The 15,574-nt window shown below is 49.8% G+C and overlaps 1 protein-coding gene across 1 annotated transcript in view; it reads left to right on the forward strand.

Moving 5' to 3' along the window:
* Nucleotides 1–15,574, forward strand: part of NUP210 (nucleoporin 210) — a 118,906-nt gene that overhangs the window by 76,484 nt on the left and 26,848 nt on the right. The window contains exons 21-27 of the mRNA XM_037167396.2: nt 6,888–7,016; nt 8,085–8,212; nt 8,306–8,441; nt 9,850–9,912; nt 10,141–10,320; nt 12,842–12,922; nt 14,182–14,313. Of these exons, the coding sequence (XP_037023291.2) occupies nt 6,888–7,016; nt 8,085–8,212; nt 8,306–8,441; nt 9,850–9,912; nt 10,141–10,320; nt 12,842–12,922; nt 14,182–14,313 (849 nt within the window). The remainder of the gene's footprint in view (nt 1–6,887; nt 7,017–8,084; nt 8,213–8,305; nt 8,442–9,849; nt 9,913–10,140; nt 10,321–12,841; nt 12,923–14,181; nt 14,314–15,574) is intronic.

Below are 15,574 nucleotides of genomic sequence, written 5' to 3' on the forward strand. Positions count from 1 at the left end.
TGGCACTTGATTGTATCAGCTGCAGTTGGTGAATTTTTTGAATTTTCTGATTCATTGGTGAGAAACTTTAGTCATTTGCCTACCTTTGTAATTTTTATTTCATCTCCACAAATTACCTACACTGTTAGTTACCTAATGGTTTCCTTTCAATCTTTATTAAGAGTAAATACCCTTATATAAAGCATCACTATAACAGCCATAAAGTTGCTTTTAAAAGATGTTTTAGCCTTTTCTATTTTTTCCACATTCCTTTCTTGATCCTCTCCCTATTCTTGCAAATTTGGCATCTTTGTCCACTGCATGAAAAGATTTATCATTCTACTTTTTTCTATTATTTTATCCTAAGTTTTTTCCCTATGTTACCGTGTAGGCTGGCTGGTTATTTCTGTGCAGCTGTTTGTCCTCAGCTGTTTTCTCCTTGTGGATCATTTGGGTAGTTTAAATGTTTTTGTTTTTGTTTTTCAATAACCCTATAGTTATAGCAAAGACTAAAAACAAACACCAGTGACAACTGAACTTCCTTTAAAAGGAAGCTCTTCCTACTGAATGTGTCAAACCACCCCCATGAGCTGTGAATGCAGGCGGCCCAACACAAACAGCCGTGACACTGAAGCAGGGTCATTAAACTGCAGCTCCGCTCTTGCCGACGGACAGCTCTGAGCCTCAGACCTGCGTCCCCTTTGCTAAGCAATGATTGCCAAGTACGTGAGGGCTGCTGCAGTTGTCCTAGCACCTAAGGAGACTTTCCTGGACTTGAAAGAGGCCAGGTTGATTCAGTGTTTGGCACATGGTGGGTATAGTGCAGACAGTGCAGCAACATGGAACAGGTTAGGGCCTGTCCCCTGGCTGCACGTCACCTGCAGTCCTGTGTCCACACTGGCTGTTAGCACTGCCCTGGTCCCTCAGGGGAGCCCTTTCAAGCTAGCAGCAGCATAGGACAAACTTCTCAATTCCAGAGAAGGCTCATGTCAGAATTAACCTTTGTAGAGACCTGATCCCCAAATCTCGTTTCAGAAGTACAGCCAGGCTGCCTTGCCCACAACTATACAGTAAGTCTGTGGCCTGATCAGAAATCCAACATATGTCACCTCAGTCTCTGTAGGGTATTTCAAGCCGTAACTCTCTGCAGGTTCATTTCTCTGTTTGCACCCACTGACTCTTGACAGCTGAGTCACAAAATCAGTTGCCTGTGAGGTGGGACAGGTGTAAAGTGAGTGTTAAATCATCAGGCTGTGAGAAATATGTTTGGGGCCTGCTATGCTGTCACCCGATGCTTAGCTTCAGGGTAGGGGACTAATAGGCAGGGGCGGGGGGGGTGCTGTGGAAAACTGGGGAACACAGGTTATGTCTAAGGAAAAGCCACGACGCGTCTTTTGTTGGAATTTTTAGTAACCGCTTTATCGAGGCATGATTTAGATACTATACAATTGACCCACTTAAAATGTACAGCTTAGTTGTTGTTAGTGTATTCAGACATATGGGCAGCCATCACCAAGTCAGTTTCAGAGCATTTTCATTGCTTCAGAAAGGAACCCCACACACACTTTGGCTGCCAGCTGTTTGTGCACTCACACACATACACGTGAAAGGCACTGGATTCTGTCCAGTGCTTTTCTGTGTCTCTTGAGATGATCGTGTGGTTTTTTTCTTTATTCTGTTGACACGATGTCTTACATTAATTGACTTTCAGATATTAAACCAACCTTGCATTCCTAGGAAAACAGCTACTGGACTATGATATATAATTCATTTTACAGGTAACTGGGTTCAGTTTGCTAATATTTTGTTGAGGAGTTTATGCTCATATTCATAAGAGATGTTGGTCTGAAGGCTTTTTTTTTTCTGTAATGTGTTTGTCTGGTTTGGGTACAAGGGTGATATTGGCTTCATGGGCGGACTTAGAAGTGCTCTTTCTTCTAATTTTTGGAAGAGTTCTTATAGAATTAGTAACAGTTACTCTTAAATATTTTGTAGGGTTAACCAGTGAAGTTGCCCGGACACAGGCTTTTCTTTGTGGGTAGTTTTTTGATAACCAGTTCAATCCTTCACCTGTTATAGGTCTGTTTGGATTGTTTCTTTTCATCAGTTTTGCCAGCATGTGTCTTAGGACAATTCAGATCTTTTTGTTATTTGGGGTTTTTTTTAGACGTTTTTTACATTCCTCCAGTGGTCAACCTGGGTCTTTAGCTGTCTTGTGGAGAGCATGCTTTTAGTCCCTTGATGAGGGTGAGGAAGTAAGTCTTAATATTTTTGTTCTTTTCAAAGCAAAACCACAGATGGCAGGACTGTAGGTTTATTGCTGTAAATCAGAGCAAGAGAAACTGTCTCTCAGCACCTGGGCACAAATGTGTGTTTTAGAGGAAGCTGGAGGGTTGCTGGAAGCCTGAGACCATATCTGAAGCTTTCCCTAGCATTTTTATTCCCTTTATAAAAGAGAGAGTAGTTCTCCATTCCTCCTGCCACGTAAATGAGTGTTCGTTGTCACATCCTCTACATTAAAAGGAAAACCTCAAGTTTTAAGTAATCCCAACTACTTGAAATATTCCTGTTTCCTTTACTTTTGGAGGTTAAAAGTAGCTCTTCTGTTTTCAGGAAGAGGAAGTTTTGAGTTGGGAAAGATGTGCACAGTGCCAGCTATACTTGGAAACACTTTTACTCACATTTACCTGCCACCTTACATTTTGTATAAGCCCTGAGGTTAACCTGTGACCAGAGAGAGACATTTCCTCCAAGAAGGAAAGCATCTAAGAGTCCATGGTGGACTAGGTTGCCTCTGTAGGCAGTGAACATCTGCCTCTGGAGGTATATTCGAACAGAAACTGGGATGCTTGTCTGAAAGACACAACATGGGGTTCCAGCATCAGAGCGAAACTTCTGCAGGAGAGCTATGAACCCCTGTTCAGTTCTACAGCGCTGCAGTTCTAGGGTTACCCTACACGGGGGCTGTCAGACTCTTTTCATCAGGGGCCACATCAGCCTCAAGGTTGCCTTCAAAGGGCCGAAATAATTTCAGGACTGTATAAATGTAACTACTCCCTAACTGTTAGAGAGTTGAAATTATATCTAGCCCTTTGAAGGCAACTGTGAGGCTGATGTGGCCCCCAGTGAAAATGAGTTTGACCCCCCCCCGCCCTGTACAGGGCCTCTCAGCAACAGATTCTAGGAGTCTCGTAGTCATGACAAGAGTTGATGTTCCCATTTTACAGATGATTCCAATAGAGCTCAAGCAGTTCTGTCTTCAAGTTGTGGATTGGCCTCTGCTCATGGTCTCATCTCTTGCATGGCTCTCTCAAGTGGTACAGAGTGCCCACTGCAGGCAGGAGCCCCAGGACCAGTCTAGCACTGTGGGAGTACCAGCAGCACCCCATGTGCCAGGCCCCACAAGGATTACTTTGGCCCAAGAAGGGGACACTTTCACCACTAGGGTCTCTGCTGCCCATCATCTTCAACCTCTAGGTACAAATCGCAGAGACCATTGCAGCTCTAGGTACAAATCAGGTTCTGGTTTCCTTTGCCTCTTCTGTAACCAGCAGATGAAGTTTTCGTGGAGTGTTGACTATCTGCAATAGGTCCTAGCAGTTGTTCTCAAATGGCTATTTCTGAAGGACATTTGCATGTCTTTGGCATTTTCCAGCTGTTAATTAGTAGCATTCTCATTTCCCTTAAACACAGAGACAAAGCCCACAACAGTTCTTTAGTTGGTCATAGCAAAAGCTGCTTTCTTTCCCTGTTGACACACATTTGGGATGCAGAAATGGCTCCTGGGTGTGTTTTGGCTTCTGAGTGTCTGTGGCAGGAGCTGTGGAGCTCGTGCCAGTGCCACTGTGGAAGCTCCAACGCCCACACAGTCCTCCAGGGGTCACGCTGGACTGGGCTCCATTTTGCTCACACAGCTCCCGAAACTCTGCAAGGGGCCTTTATTTCATTTTTGGCTGGCTAGCACACTGGAATGATTACCTGATTTAAACTTAGGTTTTCTTTCTTCCCAGCAATTCTTTACATTCCAAAATAAGGCCTCCAAGGAGAACCCACGGATTGTAAGAGCAAGGGAAGCACCCTGCTGTGGGCTGAGCACTTCACACCTTTATTAAGGCAAATATCGGGCCCATCATGTGTCAGGGTCTGGTCCCAGCACTGAGGACTCAGTGCAGACAAGTGAGATGAAGGCACAGCACTCAAGAGCTGCAGTGGTTCCCCCATCTCCTTAGTCCTGTGCCACGTACCCCATTATGACGATATTGTATATCGAAGGAGGGTACTTGAGATGAAGCTGGCAGTAGATGGCAGCTTCAGGGCTTGGACTTGGGTGTGTCCTGCTTTTCTTCTGAGAATGACCTGTAGACAGAAGTGCATGTCCTCAGCCCTGACCCTGTGGGAGGTTTCAGAGCTGGCCAGAATCCCTGGATAAAGTCTCATCCTGTGTCTAAGCCAGGACCCCCTCAGTGCCTGTGATACTCGTGTGATCCTGGTCATCTCCATGAGCCCTGAGGGCATCTACTTGGGGCCCAGACCCCAACACTCTTGCTTGGCACTACTTGGCCCACCACATGGTATTGATGGCCACACTGTGGGAAATAAGAGCTGTTGGCCCCAGTGGTATTCAGAAATTTGTAGGATCCTTGCTCTTCTGCAGATGCCTGGGAAAGGACAAGTGTAAAGCATGATGGGGCCAAAGGAAAGAAGGAGCTGAGATTGTGTAAGCAGGACCTCAGTGCCCGGTGGGCACAAGTGGACATCACAGTTTAGCCCACTCATGAACAAAGCTGCCTCTGGGTCCACTTGCAGAATCTTAATGAGCAGTAATGCATTCATCACCTCTGAAGAGACGACAGGACTTTCCCCTTGGCTAGTACTTGCTGAAATTCTCAACACTTAGAAATTAGAATTCATTCCAGGCATGGATTTCCCCTGCCTCCTCTCCTTCACACACCTCCTTTATGTCAATCAGGCGGCAAGGGGGGTCTGAAGCACCTGGAGAAGCAGGGTGGTATAACAAACGCGCACAGTCTAGAGTGACTAGAGAAAGGTCCCCACTGTGCCACCAGCTAGCTGGCAAGTCCTCTTACTTCCCCAAAGTGGTTTCTTTAAATCAGTGTCATGTGGGCATGAAGTGAGCTGACGTGTTCAAGCCCACAGAGCAGGATACCACACAGCCTCTCCATGAACGGCAGCATGACACTGTCTTTCTCTCATGTCACCTAGAAGGTGGCTTGACATCCCACCTCTGTGAAATCAAGTGGAAGAGGAATGGATTTCCCAACCACAACTTTGTCTTTGTTTAAAATGTACAAAACTGTCCTTTTGAAGGAGGAAAAAAATGAAGAAGAAAAAGCCTTCCATCAGCAGTTGGTACTATGTGTAATTTCTCCACATTGTGAAGTATGCCAGCTATTGCTGGCAGTAACTTTTTCAGGATTGCATCAGCTTCTTGCATTATATTCTCAAAGAAAGCTTTTGTTTCTCTCTGGGGAAATATAATAAACCAGGATGAGTTGTGCTCTGTGAAAAAGGAGACCTAGTGCTCCCAGACCCCTTCCTTGGCCTGGTGATGGCTCAGATTTTATACCCCACTCCCTGTCTTGCTCCCAGTTCCATTCTAGGCCCTGGACACACTGGCTCGGGAAGTGGAAGAGTAGAGCAGAAGGAGCCCTACACAGGGCACTTTGGCACCTGTGTTGCCTCCCAGTGCTGCCCCTTCGGGCTGTGCCATCAGCCTGTGTGAGCCTCAGTTTCCCCATATGTACATTGAAGGAGTTGGACCAGAAACAGCCATTACCAAATAGATGAGGTTACACTGGGTTTGCAGACTTTCCCCCCAGAATTTCCGGGTCTTAACAAAGCTAAAAGTAAAGCTAAATAAGCAGACTGAAGCACCAGGTTTCTTTTTTTAACTGTATGACTCAACTCTGCCCCTGCCTATTGATCTAATCAAGACAAGTTTATTGGGGGTAGTCAGTACCACAGGTTAGGCTCAGCCCTGAGGCTACAGCAGGGGTGAAGACAGCCCCCAAAAGAGTATCAGATCTCAGAGCCAGAGCCAGAGCCAGACAGGGATGGGAGGCATGCACCCCACAGGGTTCACCACTAGCTCCAAGACTTACCTGTACTTGTCCAGCCTCCACACTGCGTCACTGAAATATACACATAGGCAGTATGACGAGTTGCTCAAAATCTACCTGTAGCATGAGAGAATGATTGGATATAGTTTGGGGAGAGGTTCTTTCAGATGGGATCCATGAAAGTGGGTAGAGAGAGAAGATTTAACAAGGAGGTGGTCTTTGGCAGTGAAAGGCTGGGAAACAGTAGCTCAGATGAGGTCACTTACTCAGAACATTTTAGGAGGTCTCTGCTTCGAACAGAGCTGTTCTAGAAATGAATGTAGAGATGAGTGAAACTCAAAGAACTTACACTTAAGAGCACAGAGGCCTCCACGGTCTGTTCCCAGGTTCTGTGATGCTGTGAGTTCAGGTGAGACTTGTGAGTGAGAAGCTGCTGTCTCGTGCCCTCCAGCCCCTGACTTGCCAGATGCTTTTCTATTACTGGAGCCGCAGTGGCAGGTTGCCCAGATGGGAAATATGGCTACGTGCCCCGAGGCCACTGATTGCCCCACTTTGAGCAGCTTTCGTTTTCTTTGTAAAATGGACAAAGGAAACAAATGCTTTCTGAGATCCATCCCAGCACTGACATTTTACATTTCAAGCTCATCCCCTGGCTGGCCTTGGGGGCTCATGATGAGAGGTGGGCAGGGCAAAAACATTTGGGTTAGGATGTTTCTTGTTCACTAATGTTGACCTCTGCCCCAGAGGTCTCTGGGAAGTGGCGTTCCATGGTGGGTGTGTTGCTGCTGTGAGCAGCTGTAACTGAGCAGCCCATCTTCAACCCTGCAGGTCCACCCTTTGCTCCCAGGCACGTCAACCATCATGATCCACGACTTGTGCCTCGCCTTCCCAGCCCCAGCAAAGGCTGTTGTTTATGTCTCAGACATTCAGGAGCTGTACGTCCGAGTGGTAGACAAGGTCAGTGTCAACTTCCTCATGTGGCTCCCTCTCTGCTGATTCACAAAAACCAGGAAAATGCCATGGCTGTGGGAGATATTTTTCTCATGTTCTTTGCTTTTTCCCCATGGTTTCTGCAGTCCCTCACCCTGCTCTTGAGTTGCAGCAAGCTTGCAGTTCTGTGTCTTATCTCTGCTGTTCTGTGGACATGATACAGAATAACTTCTGAGGTTGTTTCTTTAGCCCAGTTGACATCTATAAAGTTTGGCTCTGAATCCCACTTGGAGTTGACTCCGTTATCATCCCTGACTTGGGAATTTCTGTCCTCTAGCTGGTGTAGGTACTAACCAGCCAGGTGCACACCTTGCTGAACATGATTTTTTCTCCCCACTATTTAGGTTTTTGGATTCTCAGGAATGATGCTCGTTAATGCCAAATCTTTTGCAAGTAAACACATAATAGATATAGGCTTTTAAAAAATATTAATGGGAAATGTTTATACTTCACATACCTAAAGTAACTATAGCCAGATTTATAGAGGGTTACTGTCACTTCCTGTTTTCCGGAGTGGAGAGAAGCGTTGGTGATTAAAAGGGGCGTTCGAGCAGCTTAGACAACTGAAAAAGCCAATGTTCTCTTACAGTTTCATATTCCTCCTGTGGTGTCACTTCCACTGGTAATTCGCTGACCAGACTGATTTCTTCACTAAGCATTTCTGGCTCCCATTTCCTAAAGTTCTTACTGTATGTATTATATGCTGCACTTATTGAACCCCTACTGTATACTGGCCGCCATTCTAAGCTACGCCTTATCAGAGTAACTAGATTGTTAGTTCTTTAAGAGTAGGGAGTGTAATTTATGCATCTAAGTATCTCCAAGGTCCCTGTGTACAGCAAATACTCAGTTGATTTTTATTTGTTGGTTGGCTAATAGTCGGAAATTAGGGACTGGTCAACCCAGGTGACCTGTCCTTCATTTCCAGGTCTGTGGGTTTGAGGTTGGTGATGTTTCTCAGAAAGCTGGAGGTTGCCATAGGTGGTAGAAGTGGTCATTCAGAGGCCCCCCTGAGTGTCTGTCCCCACGATGTAGGTGGAGATTGGGAAGACAGTCAAGGCATATGTCCGTGTGCTGGACTCTCACAAGAAACCTTTCCTGGCCAAATACTTTGCCTTCATGGACCTGAAGCTCCAAGCAGCCTCCCAGATTGTCTCATTGGTGTGAGTCCCCCAGGGGTCAGAACAGGGCATCTTGGGGTCAGTGCAGACAGGTCTCTCTGCGGGGAAAAGTGCCAGCCCTTCCCTCTGTTCCAGCTCCCTTGACGAGGCCCTCGACAACTACACCGCCACGTTCCGCGTCCACGGTGTGGCCATTGGCCAGACCAGTCTCACTGCACTTGTGACCAATAAAGCCGGCCAGACCATCACCTCAGCCCCACAACAGATCGAGGTAAAGCTGTTTCTCTTCACGCCACATGGGATGAGCCCGGCCACTGTGGGACACACGGGTGGGTAGGGGAATATGTCTTTTTTGTGATAGGCTGGAAATTTCAAGGGAAGTCCAGGAAGCCACTGTGAAGAGGCATTTTTAGAATCTGTGCCCAGCTGTGTGCTCTGACCACCAGGCACAGGATCTGGGGTCAGCCCCAGAGAAGTGGGGCTGAGTTACTTTAATCTCCCTCTGGATCATGAAGGGCACTGATTTGGCTCAGAGAAGGGAAGCTTCTCAGTTGGCAGGGTCATAGCAGGACAGTCTTTAAACTGTGGAAGTTCCAGAAAGTAACGGATGGGCAAAAGCTGCACAGTTGTGGGTCCATGTGTGGAAGCTCTTCATGAAAGTCAGTCTGAACTTCAGAACAGGCCCCTAGAAGGGGTGAGTTTTTGGAATGGGAGCACCTGGAATGAGTAATTCCTGGATATGGAAGCTCTGGGGTCCCCCAGCATCATCTCAACAAGTGACTTGGCGCTTTCTCATGCTATGAGCTTTGACCAGAGCCACACAGTCACAAGGGGACAAGAGGTATTGAGCTTCCTCCTCAGCAGCAGCACTAAACTGTCCGGCTCCTGCCGGCGTCCTCCGAGCGTCTCAGCCACACCTAGGCTGGCAGGCTTTGTGTTAATAAATCTGTGTTCTGAAGGATGTGAATTATATCACTACATGGAGCTGCACCTGTCTCCTGGTAAAGCAGAATTTGTTTCTGCCTGTAAATAGCACAGCTCTAAGAGACTAATCTTCAGGCACAAAGCATCCCCTTGGCAGACTGGCACTTTCTCTCTCACTTGCTAGGCTGGGATTAAGGGGTGCAAGAGGAAGGTGTGGGGCTTTGCCCTACTACAGACACTGGGCATCCTCATCTCTACCCTTGGGCCCACTTTCTGAAAAGTTTTCAGGGCATTGGAGTAGAGAACTTCTAAGGCAAATTGTCAGGAGAAATTTAGTGAAAGAGGCAACCTTCCAAACAGTTGGGGAAACAGCAAAGGCAGCGGGTTGGAAACTGACATGCACTAGCGTCTCTTGGAGGTCTAAAGACCCAAACCACAGGGCCCCACCTGATTCTGCAGGTCTGGGCTAGAAGAAGTGCACCTGTGATGGTTCCCAGGAGACATTCACAAACAGTAGAATGTGCCCTCCCCAACCACAGATTCTTGGGCCTATGGGCAGGATGAGATTCTCTGCAGGCCACTCAGGCTCCTTCAGAGTTGGCACAAGACCCAGGCTCTCCCTGGCGCCTCTGCAAGAGGAGCGATGTCCGTGCACTGTGTTCCCCTCTCCCTGGCGATATTAAGTGTGAACTATGCCCAGCATCGTGAGCTGGGAATGCAATGGTCTTCTCTCTCTCTTTTGTCTCCACACTCAGGTCTTCCCCCCATTTAAGCTAATACCCAGGAAGGTGACGCTGATTATTGGGGCCATGCTACAGGTAGGAGCCAAAGGCTACACCCTTGCCCCACTCCTCTCCATGGCCAGACACCTGCAAGGTAGTAGCCACCTACCCTGCCCTTGGCTTCAGGCATGTCCATCTGCCTTGGACATCAGACAGGCTAAACTGGAACGCTCTGGGGTGTTCATGTCCTTGCCCTCAGAGGTGAGGCTCAGACTGGCCAGGAGGATAGGGGCTGACGGGCACTGCTGTTTATCCCCACTCCAGATCACCTCTGAGGGAGGCCCCCAGCCTCAGTCCAACATCCTCTTCTCCATCACCAACGAGAGCGTGGCAGTGGTGAACTGTGCTGGGCTGGTTCGGGGGCTAGCCGTTGGCAACAGCACCGTGTCAGGGGTTGTTCAGGCCGTGGATGCTGAGACTGGCAAGCTCGTCATCGTGTCTCAGGTAACAGAGATGGTTGCCTTCTGAGTCCTTTGTTGCGATGGGGCATCCTGCTCCCCCCAGCAGCTGCTGGGGTGGTCAGTTGTGAAGGGGAGGAAGCCCTATTTACTGGCTTTGGGCCCTGCTGCTGAGGACCACCCCTCTCTGAGATTCTTGCTCCTGCCCTCTGAGTCTACAGCCCCTGCCTGTCATCTGGGTCGGCCCTGCCAACATGGGAGCACCTGGATGCTTTTCCAGATTGAGTCTCTGCAGCTGTTTTTAAAGGGACAGTGTCTCCAGCCCCCTGCCATGGGGACATTCGAGGGCCCGGTGATGGTAGCAGCTGTGATGGCAGACACTGCCCAGAGTGTTTAGATCCCTCCTTTAGCCTTCAGCACCTGTGTCGTTTGTCACTCTCCATTTGCAGGTGAGGGGCCACAGAAGCCGTGAGTGAGTCAGTCCCTACAAAGCAGTTCTAGGGCCTGACCCGGGACGGCCGACCGCAGAGCTCTCCTTCCTTTTGTTCATCCTCCTCACGCGGGGCTGGGGGTGTTCTGGGAGAAGAGAAGTGGGTGCTGTCGGCGCCGTCACACTTCGTGAACTGCAGTGTGAGTTTTCAGAGGTGTGCGCTGGCTTGGCTCTTAAAAACATAAATAATTGGATACCAACAGCCTGGATTTATATTTCTAGGAGAAACAGAAAACCTGAATCATCCATTAATACCTTTGGCTCCACTAGGCTTATCTCCCCAGCCTCTTTGCTAAAGTTGGGGACATGTCCTGATTGCTTTTCTGGGTTAACATGATGCTGGAAGGCCAAGTTAGGGGAGTCCCCTCCCCTAGGAGAGACCCCTGCTCCATGTCAGTGGGACTGACACCAAGCACATGGAAGCTGGTGTCCCTAAATCTGATCATTTCCCTTCTTGCCAGGGGGTAGGTACGGTAGGTACCTCTTAGGGCCTCTGGAAAGGAGATGGGAGGTTGTTCCCACCTCCTGAGAAGGGCTCGGGGTGCTCGGACTCTCCCCGATACCCTTGGCCTGCAGGGACCTGCAGAAGCCTCTCGGGGGAGGCTGCGGCACAGTTACAACTGTGCTGGCCATCTGGGCTTAAGAGCATTTTGTTTTGCATAACATGACTGGACAAGAACTTTTCAGAACCCAGTCATCCTGTTCCTTGTCCAGAATTGGGTCCCAGGAAGGACACGGAATGCCCCAGGGAGCGAGCTGGTGCACGTGTCACCGGGGAAGGAGGCTTCCCTGGGGCTGACCGTGAGCTGACGTTGAGTTCATTTATTTCCACCTTTCTCCAGTAGTTTCGGTGTCTGTTCAAGTATCCTAGTTAAACTGCACCGTCCTGAATTATGGAGGTGGCACTCTGATTCTGCCTATCAGTTTATTCTAAAGACAAGAAAGCATTGGGGATATAAAAGTCTATGCTGCGGCATACAGCAGGGCTCAGGTAGATGTCCTCGAGAATAAAATTAAGGACCAAAGAGGCTCTGCCCTTTTTTCTCTCTAAAGAAGGCATTATGGCTTCAGGAACTGGCTTATTATTCCCATCTGGGGAACCCAGGTTGTTGAAAATGGCAGCTGACTGGAAATTTGGCCAAAGAGGCACGTAGCCCACCTTTCCCTCCTGGCCGTCGCTATTCTTTGTCATTGGACTTTGCCAGGCCACCTCTCTCTTGATGTCTCCCTTCTGGCAGTCGGAGGGACATGCTGGGAGAAGGCCCTGATGCCCCTTGGAAGATGTAGAGGCTGTATGACCAGCTCCATGTGAAGGGTATATGATTCTGGTCATAAGTTTCCAGTTCTATCCATTTAAGAGTCAGCACCCAAGGTCAAGAGGTGGACCAGGACTGGCAGGAAGACTGAGCACTGAAAAGGATAAAGGGAAAGGAAGGGAATAAATGCTTATTGAAGACCTACTATGTGCCAGGCAATAGCCCAGATCACAAGACACAGGAGATAGGCTCAGTATCAGGATATGTAAAAAGGGCTTAAGAGTCTCATTAGCCTATGTTCTGAGTAAGTCAACAGGACGATGAAGAAGCCATTCAAGTTAGTCTTTGGCCAGGATTAAAGGAATATAGGGTTCAGAATGAAGGAAGGTATGAGGTCCGTTCTCATCAGTCTCCGCCTGGCTCCCGCACTAGTCCATTTACTCTGCTTAGTCAGAGAGATCAACAGGCTCTGGATTTGAGGTTGGAAGAGTCTGGAAACCTGTCCTGTGAGGGCATCCCAGTCTAGAGAAGAACAGTCTCTAGTCACTGCCCCCAAGTCTCTACAGTGCTACCTGGAGCACCAGGGTGGGACCTGCCCTCCCTCCCCCTGACCCCACCCTGGGGAATGGGAGAGACAGCCACAAGCCAGGCTGCCTCTGGAGGAGAAGCCTTGAGCAACATCCTGTGGGTGCTTTCTAGCCATAGGAATGAGCAGGCCTCGGCAGAAGCCTTTTTCCTGAGAGGGGTCCTTTCTGGAAAGCCCCGTTGCTAGCATGTTCACGTACTGCCAGCCAGCCTGAGCTCCGAAGCCCTTTTTCTAGGATCTCGTGGAGGTGGAGGTGCTGCTTCTTCAGGCCGTGAGGATCCGAGCCCCCATCACGCGGATGAGGACGGGGACCCAGGTGAGGCCGGCTCCTCTCCAGCCCTTCCTGTCTGTGCTGTCTGAGCAGCCCTGTAGCAGGTTCCGGTTCAGGGCGAGGTCAGGGGAGCCACTGCTAGGACACTACACCTTTCACTGGAGCACTTCTCCGCTCCCCCTTTATCTGCATAACCCTCCTTCCCCACGGGGTTCAGCTCTACTTCCCAGAGCACAGGTGGTAAACACAAGGCCCAAGGACCGAGTCCGGCCCTCCACCTTGTTTTATCCGCCATGTTTCTACCCAGTGGCAGCACTGACCTCTTGCTTAACTATTAAGGAGTAGTTACATTTATACAGTCCTAAAGTTACATTCTGCTCTTTGAGGGCAACCGTGGATGTGGTCCCCGGTGAATATGAGTTTGACACCCTGTCCTAAGGGAGCCTTCCCTGAATTTCCTGCTCCATACCACACGGGCACTCCCTGGTACTGTCTCCCACAGGGAAAAGCTCCTTTTATCCACAGCGTGTATCCCCTTCCAGTCCTGCGTTGGTGCACTTACTGACATAATGTCTGACCTTCCCACACGTAGGAGCTAACAACTGTATAGCGTGTACTCAGTACTAAGTGCTTTCTGTGTATTAGTTCATTTGGTGTTTATCACAACCCTGTGAGGTTGCCACCAGTGTCATCCCCATGTGATAGACCAGGAAGTGAACACACGGACAGCTTAAAGCTCTGCCCAAAGTCACACAGCTAGTAAATGATGGAGCTGGGAACTGGCTCAGCAGCCTGGCTCAGAGTCTGTTACTGCCTTTTGCTGCATGGCCCCCACATGTGGCCCCCCATAGACACTCAGTGAGTACAGGCTGGAGGAGGCTGCGACCCCACCTGTACCCATCCATGTAAGCAGGGGCCCCATTGGACTGAGAAAAGGAGCCCAGGCAGCAACTGTGGGCAGAGTGTGCTGTGCTGCTGGGGCTGCATTTGTCCTAGAGCTTGAGGGAGCCATTTCAGGAATGGGGCCGTTCAGCCAAAGTGAAACACAGCCCACGGCCCAAGAGGGACAGGGTGGAGAGGGCCTAGTTCTGCCTTTGGCGCCATCATTTGCTTTTGTATCACATCTTCCTGATCCTGTGCCGTACCTGTCTCTGGTGAGGGCAGAGTGGATGCAGCTCAGGTGGCTCAAAGGAGACACCAAAGTCCCCAGGCAGTGGGGAGGGAGCTGGCGGAGCCCCAAGGCTTCAGGGGACACTCCTGTCAGCTGGACTCTGCTAGTCATGTGCCTGGCTTTCCCCCCACAGATGCCCGTGTACATCACTGGAATCACCAACAACCAGAACCCTTTCTCCTTCGGTAATGCTGTGCCAGGCTTGACCTTCCACTGGTCAGTCACCAAGCGGGATATCCTGGACATCCGGGGGCGGCACCACGAGGTAACCACCTGCCCAGAGCCTCCCACCCTCCATCCCAGGCCAGAGTCCGGGGTGGAGAGGGTTCCCCCAACTCTCCGCACACTAGGTCTGCATCTTCACACCAGGCCAGTCCTAAGTTCTTTCTGCTTTCTCTCAAGGCTCACAGGGACTCCTCCCAGACACTGCCACCACTCCCTGTCCCCCTTTGTCCTTCCTCTGAGTCCTTGCATCTGGGTATAGTGGCCTCCCAGCGATTCTTTTTGTGGTGCTAAAAGACTGTCCCCAGCCCTTTTTCTCTAAAGCACATTCTTGCTAACCACCACAGAGTCGGTCATAGATAACCTACCAAACAGAGGGTAGGGGAAATGACAACTTTGTGGGGAAGTCACAGGAGTTCCAGAGGGTCCCTGACCTGTAACTTCTAGTCCCTTTTTGAGATGATGCCTCGCAGACCTCGGGCTTTCTCCTGGTTTATGGCAGAGGCCAAACTCCCCTCCCTTAGCCTGACCTCCACTGGGTGGACCCCTGCCCTTCCTCAGACCTCAGAGCTGGAGCGTGTTGGAAATGACTTACTTAAACTTTTCTTCATGTCAACTGGAGCTTATATATGGGAAGGGACACACTTAGGATTGCCCCACAAGCCAGTAGGGAGAAGGGACTGGGTGCCAGGCCTGGTGACTCCAGGCCGTCACCCCAGGTAGGCCGTGGGCACACAGGACCTGAGCGGGAGGCGGTTCTGTCATATGCCTCCTTCCCTCACGCACGGGTAGTGAGGGGAGAGTGGTTGTGAAGGGGAGGGGCCAGTCACAGGGGCGGAGTTTCCTAGAGGCTGCTGCAAGCTTGTCTGGTATAGACAAGCCTGGCCCCACTGGGTTGGCTGGGGATGGCGAATGCCTTCCCCAGCCAACCCAGTGGGGCCAGGGTCCTGTTCCCAGGGCCAGGGGGCTTCCCCAGACTCCTGGTAGTACATGGGCAGAATGATCTATTCACAGATATCCCATAACATAGGAGCTCTGCAGGGAAACACTTCTAAGTCTAGCATCCCTCTTGATTCATAACCACTTCTACACACTGAAGGCTCTGAGGAGTGCTGCTGTAAAAATGCTGGCCGTGGTGGATGGGCCCAGCCCTTTTTTGCATTCACCTGAGAACACAGTGAAATGGCGTGGGGCGTTCTGTGCTCATTCTGGGGTGATGCAGTCTGCACACTTTGGGGTTAACCAGCCCTGACCAGAGCAGGAAGGCAGCAGCCTTTGGGAACAGTCTGGAGCTTCTGACTGAC

Source organism: Artibeus jamaicensis, unplaced genomic scaffold (genome assembly GCF_021234435.1).
Source record: "Artibeus jamaicensis isolate MK-2021 breed Jamaican fruit bat unplaced genomic scaffold, CSHL_Jam_final contig_793, whole genome shotgun sequence".
Taxonomy (NCBI): domain Eukaryota; kingdom Metazoa; phylum Chordata; class Mammalia; order Chiroptera; family Phyllostomidae; genus Artibeus; species Artibeus jamaicensis.